This window comes from Entelurus aequoreus, linkage group LG15 (genome assembly GCF_033978785.1).
Source record: "Entelurus aequoreus isolate RoL-2023_Sb linkage group LG15, RoL_Eaeq_v1.1, whole genome shotgun sequence".
Lineage (NCBI taxonomy): Eukaryota > Metazoa > Chordata > Actinopteri > Syngnathiformes > Syngnathidae > Entelurus > Entelurus aequoreus.
Genome location: NC_084745.1, coordinates 25,720,392 through 25,733,784, shown reverse-complemented (window position 1 = coordinate 25,733,784; position 13,393 = coordinate 25,720,392). Strand labels below are relative to the sequence as shown.

Genomic DNA, 13,393 nt, shown 5'->3' with positions numbered 1-13,393 from the left:
AGAAAGCGACGATTACCCCATTAATTTGAGCGAGGATGAAAGATTCGTGGATGAGGAAAGTGAGAGTGAAGGATTAGAGTGCAGTGCAAGACGCCTGGGTGTATCTTTTTTCGCTCTGACCGGTACAAGGGCTCATTGTATTCCACACTTTGTCCTTTTTCTATTGTGGATCACGGATTTGTATTTTAAACCACCTCGGATACTATATCCTCTTGAAAATGAGAGTCGAGAACGCGAAATGGACATTCACAGTGACTTTTATCTCCACGACAATACATGGGTGAAGCACTTTAGCTTCGGAGCTAACGTGATAGCATCGTGCTTAAAGGCCTACTGAAATGAATTTTTTAAATTTAAACTGGAATAGCAGATCCATTCTATGTGTCATACTTGATCATTTCGTGATATTGCCATATTTTTGCTGAAAGGATTTAGAAGAGAAAATCGACGATAAAGTTTGCAACTTTTGCTCGCTGATAAAAAAAGCCTTGCCTGTACCGGAAGTAGCGTGACGTCACAGGAGGTAATATTCCTCACAATTTTCCTTTGTTTACAATGGAGCGAGAGAGATTCGAAGCGACAAAGTGACGATTACCCCATTAATTTGAGCGAGGATGAAAGATTCGTGGATGAGCAACGTTAGAGTGAAGAACTAGAGGCAGTGCATGACGTATCTTTTTTCGCTCTGACCGTAACTTAGGTACAAGCTGGCTCACTGGATTCCACACTCTCTCCTTTTTCTATTGTGGATCACGGATTTGTATTTTAAACCACCTCGGATACTATATCCTCTTGAAAATGAGAGTCGAGCACGCGAAATGGACATTCACAGTGACTTTTATCTCCACGACAATACATCGGTGACACACTTAGCTACTGAGCTAACGTGATAGCATCGTTCTCAAATGCAGATAGAAACAAAATACATAAATCCCTAACTGGAAGGATAGACAGAAGATCAACAATACTATTAAACCATGTACATGTAACTACACGGTTAATAATTCTCAGCCTGGTAAAGCTTAACCATGCTGTTGCTAACGACGCTAAGGCTAACTTAGCAACCGGACCTCACAGAGCTATGATAAAAACATTAGCGCTCCACCTACGCCAGCCAGCCCTCGTCTGCTCATCAACAGCCGTGCTCACCTGCATTCCAGCGATCGACGGCGCGACGAAGGACTTCATCCGTGGGTTTGGCGGCTAGCATCGGCTAGGCGTCTGCTATCCAAGTAAGTAGTCCTTGTTGTGTTGCTACAGCCAGCCGCTAATACACCGATCCCACTTACAACGTTCTTCTTTGCAGCCTCCATTGTTCATTAAACAAATTGCAAAAGATTCACCAACACAGATGTCCAGAATACTGTGGAATTATGAAATGAAAACAGAGCTTGTTGTATAGGATTCTCCGGGCTCCGAATACTCCCCTTGTCCTCGTGACGTCACACGCATATGTCAGCATTATAAAACGTTTTTAACCGGAAGTGTGGCGGGAAATTTAAAATTGCACTTCATAAGTTAACCCGGCCGTATTGGCATGTGTTGCAATGTTAAGATTTCATCATTGATATATAAACTATCAGACTGCGTGGTCGGTAGTAGTGGGTTTCAGTAGGCCTTTAACTGCGGATAGAAATAGAAGAAACATGCCCCTGACTGGAAGGATAGACAGAAGATCAACAATACTCCTATTACTTCTACTATCAGGAGACACAGAACCAAACCCTGGACCTGTAACCACACGGTTAATGCTGTCCAACCTAGCGAAGCCTAGCAATGCTGTTGCTAACGACGCCATTGAAGCTAACTTAGCTACGGGACCTCGACAGAGCTATGCTAAAAACATTAGCTCTCCACCTACGCCAGCCCTCATCTGCTCATCACGACCCGTGCTCACCTGCGTTCCAGCGATCGACGGCGCGACGAAGGACTTCACCACGATCATCTCTCTTTAAAAAGGGGAACCGGAGGGTGTGTTCTAACTATCGTGGGATCACACTCCACAGCCTTCAGGTGTACTGGAGAGGAGGCTACGCCGGATAGTCGAACCTCGGATTCAGGAGGAACAGTGTGGTTTTCGTCCTGGTCGTGAAACTGTGGACCAGCTCTATACTCTCGGCAGGGTCCTTGAGGGTGCATGGGAGTTTGCCCAACCAGTCTACATGTGCTTTGTGGACTTGGAGAAGGCATTCGACCGTGTCCCTCGGGAAGTCCTGTGGGGAGTGCTCAGAGAGTATGGGGTATCGGACTGTCTGATTGTGGCGGTCCGCTGCCTGTATGATCAGTGTCAGAGCTTGGTCCGCATTGCCGGCAGTAAGTCGGACACGTTTCCAGTGAGGGTTGGACTCCGCCAAGGCTGCCCTTTGTCACCAATTCTGTTCATAGCTTTTATGGACAGAATTTCTAGGCACAGTCAAGACGTCGAGGGGATCCGGTTTGGTGGCTTCAGGATTAGGTCTCTGCTTTTTGCAGATGATGTGGTCCTGATGGCTTCATCTGGCCAGGATCAGCTCTCACTGCATCGGTTCGCAGCTGAGTGTGAAGCGACTGGGATGAGAATCAGCACCTCCAAGTCCGAGTCCATGGTTCTCGCCCGGAACAGGGTGGCGTGCCATCTCCGGGTTGCAGAGGAGACCCTGCCCCAAGTGGAGGAGTTCAAGTACCTCGGAGTCTTGTTCACGAGTGAGGGAAGATTGGATCGTGAGATCGACAGGCGGATCGGTGCGGCGTCTTCAGTAATGCGGACGCTGTATTGATCCGTTGTGGTGAAGAAGGAGCTGAGCCGGAAGGCAAAGCTCTCAATTTACCGGTCGATCTACGTTCCCATCCTAACCTATGGTCATGAGCTTTGGGTTATGACCGAAAGGACAAGATCACGGGTACAAGCGGCCGAAATGAGTTTCCTCCTCCTGGTGGCGGGGCTCTCCCTTAGAGATAGGGTGAGAAGCTCTGCCATCCGGGGGGAGCTCAGAGTAAAGCTGCTGCTCCTCCACATTGAGAGGAGCCAGATGAAGTGGTTTGGGCATCTGGTCAGGATGCCACCCGAACACCTCCTTAGGCACGTCCGACCGGTAGGAGGCCACGGAGAAGACCCAGGACATGTTGGGAAGACGATGTCTCCCGGCTGGCCTGGGAACGCCTCGGGATCCCCCGGGAAGAGCTGGACGAAGTGGCTGGGGAGAGGGAAGTCTGGGCTTCCCTGCTTAGGCTGCTGCCCCCGCGACCCGACCTCGGATAAGCGGAAGAAGATGGATGGATGGAACAAGTAGATTAATAACTAATTTTCTACCACTTGTCCTTAATAATTTTGACAAAATAATACAATGATAAATGACACAATATGTTACTGCATATGTCAGCAGACTAATTAGGAGCCTTTGTTTGCTTACTTACTACTAAAAGACAAGTTGTCTAGTATGTTTACTATTTTATTTAAGGACTTAACTGCAATAAGAAAAATGTGTTCAATGTACCCTAAGATTTTTTGTTAAAATAAAGCCAATAATGCAATTTTTTTGTGGTCCCCTTTATTTAGAAAAGTACCGAAATAATTTTAGTACCAGTACCAAATAATTGGTATCGTTACAACACTAGTACAATCTTTAAACATGAAAACACTGGGACACAGCTGCGATAAAGATCGGTTAAGATCGCCGATAAGTTAAAAAGGACAAATATGGTCCAACGATCTGATCCTATGATCAGAAAGTGTCTAATATTTAGTTCTGTGAAATAAATGGGTAAGGTAGACCAACCTTTTGGACCATGTCTTTGGTGTGCATCAGAATCTGAAAAAGCAGACACACAATTAAAACAAGAAATAACTGAAAATCAATGTTATTTATTATATGAGAGTGTGTGTGTGAGTGTGATTGTGAGCGTGTGAGTGTGTGGACAAGAGCAGAGCAGGTGACTTTCTTTTAAACGGGGGATAATTGGCTAAGAGGGCAATTATGAGCGTGTGCTGTGAAAGGCATCTTTTCAACCCACACACATCCACGCTGGGAAAAACACGTGCACACACACCTTAATGACTCGTAATGGCCTTTATCACCCACAGAGTGAGTGACGGACAAAGACTGTTAAAGCTGGCTGTCCACTTTGTGTGTGTGTGTGTGTGTGTGTGTGTATGTGTATCCAAGAAACAGAGTGATCCTAACAGGTGGGGGCTGCGGGTCTTTAACCTGGGGGGAAGGGGTCAGTCGGAGGGACACCACTCGGTGTGATCTGTCATTGGCAATCTGCACTTCAATCAGCGACGGCTGCATATGCGCCAACACCACTGAGAGTGTGCGGCGTGTGGGGGACAAGGACGGGGGCCGGGGTTGGTCTATTTCAGAGAAAGAAAGAGGCAGGGTTGAGCAAAAAGGCATGGGAAAGGCAAATGGAGCTTGGGGGGGTTGATCTACTCCCTGAAACCAAAGTGGGACTTAACCAAGCTTTATGAGGTGATACGTGCCACTGTCGGGTGTTTGAGTCATTCACAGAACAGCCTCCTCTATTAGGGGCCACGAGGCAAGGTCAAGGTCTCGTCACAAACACACACTTACACACTGAGGAATTACTGCAGACTCAATGCCCCGCTAAACAGTTTAAAGGCCTACTGAAACCCACTACTACCAACCACACAGTCTGATAGTTTATATATCAATGATGAAATCTTAACATTGCAACACATGCCAATACGGCCGGGGTTAACTTATAAAGTGCAATTTCAAAATTCCCGCCACACTTCCGGTTGAAAAACTCCTTTGGATATGATTTATGCGCGTGACGTCACAAAAGCAACGGAAGTGGTTGGACCCCATCGAACCCGATAGAAAAGCCTCTTGTTTTCTTCGACAAAATTCCACAGTATTCTGGACATCTGTGTTGGTGAATCTTTTGCAATTTGTTTAATGAACAATGGAGGCTGCAAAGAAGAACGTTGTAGGTGGGATCGATCTGTGTCTTAGCGGCTAAGTACAATACTTACAGCAACACAACAAGGACTACTTACTACACCTAGCCGATGCTTGCCGCCAAACCCACGGATGATGTACTTCGTCGCGCCGTTGATCACTGGAATGCAGGTGAGCACGGCTGTTGATGGGAAGATGAGGGCTGGCTGGCGTAGGTGGAGCGCTAATGTTTTATCATAGTTCTGTGGGGTCCGGTTGCTAAGTTGCTAAATTAGCCTTAGCGTCGTTAGCAACAGCATTTTTAAGCCTTCCCAGGCTGAGAATGTTTAACCGTGTGGTTACATGTACATGGTTTAATAGTATTGTTGGTCTTCTGTCTATCCTTCCAGTCAGGGGTTTATTTATTTTGTTTCTATCTTCATTTGAGAACGATGCTATCACGTTAGCTCAGTAGCTAAGTGTGTCACCGATGTATTGTCTTGGAGATAAAAGTCACTTTAAATGTCCATTTCGCGTGCTCGACTCTCATTTTCAAGAGGATATAGTATCCGAGGTGGTTTAAAATACAAATCCGTGATCCACAATAGAAAAAGGAGAGAGTACATAGTTCTGTGAGGTCCGGTTGCTAAGTTGCTAAATTAGCCTTAGCGTCGTTAGCAACAGCATCGTTAAGCCTTACCAGGCTGAGAATTTTTAACTGTGTAGTTACATGTACATGGTTTAATAGTATTTTTGATCTTCTGTCTATCCAACCAGTCAGGGTTTTTTTTAAATTTAGTTTCTATCTGCATTTGAGACTGCTATGCTATCACGTTGGCTACGTAGCTAGGTTAGCTTCTATTTTTTTTAGCTTCGAAAAGCTGAATATTATTAATCGTGTATTTACATGTTCATGGTTTAATAGTATTTTTGATCTTCTGTCTATCCATCCAGTCAGGGTTTTTTTTTATTTAGTTTCTATCTGCATTTGAGACTGATGCTATCACGTTGGCTACGTTGCTAGGTTAGCTTCTATTTTTTTAGCTTCGCAAAGCTGAATATTATTAATCGTGTATTTACATGTTCATGGTTTAATAGTATTTTTGATCTTCTGTCTATCCATCCAGTCAGGGTTTTTTTTAATTTAGTTTCTATCTGCATTTGAGACTGCTATGCTATCACGTTGGCTACATTGCTAGGTTAGCTTCTATTTTTTTAGCTTCGCAAAGCTGAATATTATTAATCGTGTATTTACATGTTCAGTCACTGTGAATGTCCATTTCGCGTTCTCGACTCTCATTTTCAAGAGGATATAGTATCTGAGGTGGTTTAAAATACAAATCTGTGATCTACAATAGAAAAAGGAGAGAGTGTGGAATCCAATGAGCCAGCTTGTACCTAAGTTACGGTCAGAGCGAAAAAAGATACGTCCATCACTGCCTCTCAAGTCCTTCACTGTAACGTTCCTCATCTACGAATCTTTCATCCTCGCTCAAATTAATGGGGTAATCGTCACTTTCTCGGTCCGAATCTCTCTCGCTCCATTGTAAACAATGGGGAATTGTGAGGAATACTAGCTCCTGTGACGTCACGCTACTTCCGATACAGGCAAGGCTTTTTTTTATCAGCGAGCAAAAGTTGCGAACTTTATCGTCGATTTTCTCTACTAAATCCTTTCAGCAAAAATATGGCAATATCGCGAAATGATCAAGTATGACACATAGAATGGATCTGCTATTCCCGTTTAAATAAAAAAATGTCATTTCAGTAGGCCTTTAAGCAAATGCGAGGTAACTTTCACAAACATTTCTATACTAGCAACACCCACAATGAATTTTAAAAAAAACACAAAAAACCCCCACTTAAATCAAAAATTAAATGGGGACTGTACTTTTTGTGGAATTTTTCCTATTGTTCACAATCATTACGAAAAGACATGACGGATGAATAAAAAAAAAAAAAAGTTCTAAATATTAAATATACGTTAATAAAAGTCTGCTTACAACGGAGCCAATGGGAGGTCCTCTATTCCGCCCATAAAATCCAATAAATACCTATTCAAAAAGCACCAACACTACTCCGTTTACATTTTGTGACTTAAAGTATCAGTGATGTTGTTACTATAAGCGCTAGGACCAATGAACTATTAATAGTGGCGCCGTGATCACAAGCTTGAGTACAATTTCGACATGATCGACTGGCGAGGTGTTTCCTCGCTTCCTTGCTCCCTGGAAGTTTGTCGATCATAAATCATGCATATCACCTGGAAAGTAGATGGTTGAAGATGTACTCCGACAAGTTGGGACACTGACAGCTTTTTAGGACCCGAAAATGGCAAGAACGACACAAAAAGACGCTTGGTCACCCCCATCCCGTTCCTTCGTAAGGATTATGAGACATTCTTCATCTAAATGGGAATATATGAACATCCTAGCAGTCAGCATTCTGATGACAGCAGACATTGTACTGTAAGTTATGTTTTATTATGTTTGTTGGCTCTCATAAAGTCTGCAGTGAGTAATAAAAAAAATAAAAGCAAGCGTTATGATGCATTTGAAATTAATGCTTAAAGGCCTACTGAAACCCACTACTACCGACCACGCCGTCTGATAGTTTATATATCAATGATGAAATCTTAACATTGCAACACATGCCAATACGGTCGAGTTAACTTATAAAGTGCATTTTTAAATTTTTCACGCTAAACTTCCGGTTGAAAATGTCTATGTATGATGACGTATGCGCGTGACGTCAATCGTTGAAACGGGAAGTATGCGGACACATTGAATCCTATACAAAAAACTCTGTTTTCATCTAAAAATTCCACAGTATTCTGGACATCTGTGTTGGTGAATCTTTTGCAATTTGTTTAATGAATAATGGAGACTGCAAAGAAGAAAGTTGTAGGTGGGATCGGTGTATTAGCGGCGGACAACAGCAACACAACCAGAGGACAGAGATGGATAGCAGACACGCTAGCCGCCAAACTCACCTTAACTTCCTCCGTCTCGCCGACCGCATCTGTGATCGGGTAAAGTCCTTCGTCCCACCGTCGATCGCTGGAACGCAGTTGAGCACGGGTGTTGATGAGCAGATGAGGGCTGGCTGGCATAGGTGGATAGCTAATATTTTTAGCATAGCTCTGTGAGGTCCGGTTGCTAAGTTAGCTTCAATGGCGTCGTTAGCAACAGCATTGTTAACCTTCGCCAGGCTGGAAAGCATTAACCGTGTAGTTACATGTCCATGGTTTAATAGTATTGTTGATCTTCTGTCTATCCTTCCAGTCAGGGATTTATTTATTTTGTTTCTATCTGCATTTGAGCCCGATGCTATCACGTTAGCTCAGTAGCTAAAGAGCTTTGCCGATGTATTGTCGTGGAGATAAAAGTCACTGTGAATGTCCATTTCGCGTTCTCGATCTCATTTTCAAGAGGATATAGTATCCGAGGTGGTTTGAAATACAAATCCGTGATCCACAATAGAAAAAGGAGAGAGTGTGGAATCCAATGAGCCAGCTTGTACCTAAGTTACGGTCAGAGCGAAAAAAGATATGTCTTGCACTGCATTCTAGTCCTTCACTCTAACGTTCCTCATCCACAAATCTTTCATCCTCGCTCAAATTAATGGGGTAATGGTCCGAATCGCTCTATCTGCATTGAAAAAAATAGGAAAATGTGAGGAGCCTTTCAACTGTTGACGTCACGCTACTTCCGGTACAGGCAAGGCTTTTTTTATCAGCGACCAAAAGTTGCAACTTTATCGTCGATGTTCTCTACTAAATCCTTTCAGCAAAAATATGGCAATATCGCGAAATGATCAAGTATGACACATAGAATGGATCTGCTATCCCCGTTTAAATAAAACTATTTCGTTTCAGTAGGCCTTTAAAATAATGAAAATACGTAGATATTAAATGTTATTATAAATGTGCATGTTACTACATTACATATATACTTACATTATGTGTACAAAACCCCAATGGAGTTGTTTGGATGTTTTTGAAGGGCTTTTAGGCAGAATTGAGTGGCTCCTATAAGCTCCATTGTAAGCAGAGTATTGATTGCATTCATTTAATATTTAAAATGCATAGAAACATAACACCCATCTCCATGTCTCTCATAATGATTGTGAATGTTAAGCAAAATTCCCAAAAAAGTGCAGTTCCCCTTTAAGTGAAAGTATTGACCATACAAAATGTCCTGAATATTGAATGGTACATTAAAGGTGCACTCCCTATTTGACATGGAAAAATGCTGACAGCGGCCATCAGATTAATATTACCTGCAATAGGAGGAAGAGTAAGTCCACGGCAACAATATTATTATTTCTTTGAGATGGTTTATTTATATGTTGGTATTAAAAAGAGGTGAAAATCAGGAGTGACTTTACTTTCCAGTGTAAACTGAGCCAAAAAGGAAAATTATATTTATCATTTTGACATACACTGAGAAGTCACTTCCTTGGGTACACCTTCCTTTGAATTTGACTTTGTGCTGCTGCTGTCTGCTTTGGTGCACATAAACACGAATTTCCTTATTATGGGATTAATAATGGAAGTATTTTTTTATTTGTTTTTTACCTGCACCATCTATTTTTAATAAGATAAGGGTTGTATAAAGTTAAAAAGAGGGGCGAAGTTTTTTGTTGTGGACTATTTAAAAAAAAAATTATTTTTTTTTCCTCCTCTGCCTGTCATACTTTTTTCCCCTCAGGAGCTTCCGTTGCTTGCACCGTCCCCTCATTTACTTAGCAGCACACATAGCAAAACATGACTAATGCTAATGAGAGCGAGAAGTTTGTTTGAAAGAAAAGAAAAGTGTTGTCAGTACTTTGGTTTTGCAGCAACAGGCGTGGAACAAATGACTGCATGCTTCAAAGTTTGTCTCAAAAAGGCAGCAGGATAACAAACTTATTCCAGCATCTGAAAACAAAGCCTCCAACCGAGAGCGGGAAATGCAACTCTTTACAAGGCCGCAACAACAAACTACGGGTTAAAAAAAAAATCAACTTACTATGGTGGAATCATTTACACAAGGTACAGTATGTATAATGAAAAAGAAGCACAGTGCACACAGATCACTAAAGCAGTCGCTCTGCACACCACCAAGACACGTGAATGAATAAGGCTGCGTTTACTTTATCCACTTACTGAAACAAACTATAGTCCTCCTTATTGATCTCAATGTTGGAGATTATTGTTTATTTGCATGCAATGTGTAATGCTACATTTTAGTTAACAGAGGTATTGCTTCCCAAGGGAAGCTCTTAAATTAATTATCTGACATTCATTACATAAAAGGTACAATTTATATCTGGTCTAAAAAGAACAACATTACACAAATTAGAATTTCGACAAGAGTAGAAAGCAGTGTTTATATGCAGTGTCATTTCAAACTACAAGTTTTTGATCAGATAAAAGAAAAACTTGTTTGGAATTATCTGTGCCATTTGTATTCAATGGGTTCTTTAAAAAGTAGGGGAAAACATTTTAAAATTCATAAATCACATTTTCTGTGAAGAAACCCGAGATTTTATTTTCAGGCCATATTGCCAGGCCTACGCTCAAGGTAGCGCTAGTTTTCAGGACTGCCCCATATACTGCAAGTACCTAAAAAACTAAAGGCATAAATTCAAGGATTCGATGAACTTCATCATACCAGCACAGACGAAACTGCACAAAATGTTGTAACTGAGGTCCCAGATATAGCCCAACTAGTACTACAATAACAATACTATGTAGATAATGTAAATAGAATAGGATATAAATAGAGTAAGCCATAAATATCATCGGTTAATAGAAACAGATAATTGAATACTTAGAAAAATAGAATACTTAATGCATGTATTAAGTGAGAATCGTATTCAAAAACAGATTTGAACATTTGGGTTTCATATTGTACCTTGGGACAATGTAGAGTGTGTGCTGATAAAAAAAAAGTAGCAATTTAACACGGAGTAACGCTGTATATTCTTCTAACAATGCATATGGCAAATCTTTGCTAACACAACTGTCTCACCAAGCCGATCACGATGTAATAAAGTTAGCCGGAGAACACAAAAAAGCAAAACTAGAAGCACATTGAAAGACTAATGAAGAGAAGATAAGGCCACGCAGGTGATAAATGTTGAGATGTTGGGAAAGTCAGGGCCAGCAGCGACGTGAGCCCAGAGAGGTGCGAATGCGTTGATATAAATGATGTGCAGACTCATTTAGACACATTTTCCATACGCTGTTACTTCCAACGAGGCCGGCAGCTCCGAGGAATGGGCTATGTGTAAGACAAGTCGTTTGACCATGATGCTGGAATTTGTGTAACTGGTGCTGCGCGTGCTCATCGTGACTATGAATCATGAATCAAAAGAAATGTGGGCACAGAGAAGACCTTCAGCTGTCACTTCATTAGGTCCACCAGCACCAAATAATGATTCATTCGAAGAGACTGAGCGGAGAAAATTCTGATCTATACGGTAATCACTAAAGGATTTCTGACACACACAAAAAAAACTACGTTACTTACGTGTGAAATAATCACTTCATAATACAACACTGCATTACAGTGGATCCCCTATGATAATGAATACATTGGAAATAATAAATATGGGTGCATTTTGTTGCAGAGTCACACCAATTGTATTTGTTCCTATGCAAAGTTTGAAAAAGTTAAATGGCAGTTCAATTCTGACATAACCACAAACCTGCTTCTACAGAAACAGGTGCGTGGTAAACACAACGTAAACAATCATACAAACAGCGGTCAACAGGTAAAAACAGGAGCAGCTGTCATTAAGGTGGCATGACCACAAATCTTTCAATTTGGGTTCAAAGATTACCATGGTATGAAGAAGAGAACGACGATGTGCACGTTTTGCAGATCAAAAATCACTGACAATGCCACCACAACATCCAACTTTGTCAGTCACTAAAAAAAAACTACAAAGAAAGGTAAGATATTTAAATATGTGTTTTTTAGCAAGCTGTTAGAAAGCTAAAGGGCAAAAATTAAGAGACCTCTTCCAGTTCTCCAGGGACCACGTCTGCGCAGGAAAAGTCTTTAGCTAATTTATTGGCATGTCAAATGGGTCAAACTTTAAACTACAAGCATGACCTTTGCTAAAATGAATGCTAACTAACGTAGCTTATCAAACTAACGTTAAATTTAAAGGGGATGGTGGGGACCTATGATGATTCTAATTTAACACACTTCTTTGTCATCCCGATATGCGAAATGAAAACCTCCACCCCATCCTTTGCAGAAGTATCAGGTTTAAAAAAAATTGTTAAGCACACTGTTAAAACAGGTGGTGCTCAATAAACTTAAATATGACCAAATCGTTTATTTCAGTAATTTCGTTCAAAAAGTGAAACTTGTAAATTATATACATTCATTACACACAGACTGATATATTTCAAGTGTTCATTTATTTTCGCGAGCACCGATCCTGCAGCTATGTGTGGAACTGTCAGTTTTCACATCCTTCTGCTAAATAAAACGCCAAATAGTGTTCGCAAAATGGTGATGAATGTAGATAAATCTCATTGCGCATGCTGTGTAATTATATTTTCATCTTCTCCTCACAGTAGTGTGGGCGTTTTGATGATCAGCACATATTCTGCATATTAATGAACACAGACACGCAAACTGGATTGCACGCCTTATTCTGCTCTTTAACAGACGCACAGGGGTTAGTGCATGTGCCTCACAATACGAAGGTCCTGGGTTTGATCCCCTGGGTCTTTCTGTGTGTGCATGTTCTCTCCGTGACTGCGTGGGTTCCCTCCGGGCACTCCAGCTTCCTCCCACACCCAAAAACACAAACCTGGGGATAGGTTAATTGGCAACACTAAATTGGCCCTAGTGTGTGAATGTGAGTGTGACTGTTGTCTGTCTATCTGTGTTGGACCTGCAATGAGGTGGCGACTTGTCCAGGGTGTACCCCACCTACCGCCCGAATGCCCCCGCGATCCTAAAAGGGACAAGCGGTAGACAATGAATGGGATGGAATACACTTTGCACGCCTTTAGTAGATCAGCTTTGCGTGTGCTATCAGGTTTGCACGTGTTTTTGTGCACGCAAACCTTTGGTAAATCAGGCCCATTACTGCAGCAATACAGTGTGGCATGAAGTCGATCAGTCTGTGGCACTCCTCAGGTGTTATGAGAGCCCAAGTTGCTTTGTTAGTGGCCTTCAGCTCTTCTGCATTGTTGGGTCTGGCGTATCGCATTTTCCTCTTGACAATACCCAATAGATTTTCTTCGAGGTTAAGATCAGGTGAGTTTGCTGGCCAATTAAGGACAGAAATACCATGGTCCTTAAAGTAGGTACTGGTAGTTTTGGCACGGTGTGCAGGTGCCAAGTCCTTTTATGAAAATTAAATCTGCATCTCCATAAAGTTGGTCAGCTGCGGGAAGCATCAAATGTAGTGACTGTTGACCTCAGAAAACTCAGTGGACCGACACCAGCAGATGAAATGGCACCTGGCACCCCAAACTATCACTGACTGTGGAAATTTTA

The 13,393-nt window shown here is 41.9% G+C and overlaps 1 protein-coding gene across 1 annotated transcript in view; it reads right to left on the bottom strand.

Annotated features, from left to right (window-relative positions):
* Positions 1 to 13,393, bottom strand: part of pola1 (polymerase (DNA directed), alpha 1) — a 150,150-nt gene that overhangs the window by 76,282 nt on the left and 60,475 nt on the right. Inside the window, exon 27 of the mRNA XM_062021121.1 lies at positions 3,756 to 3,788. Coding sequence (XP_061877105.1) covers positions 3,756 to 3,788 — 33 coding nt within the window. The remainder of the gene's footprint in view (positions 1 to 3,755; positions 3,789 to 13,393) is intronic.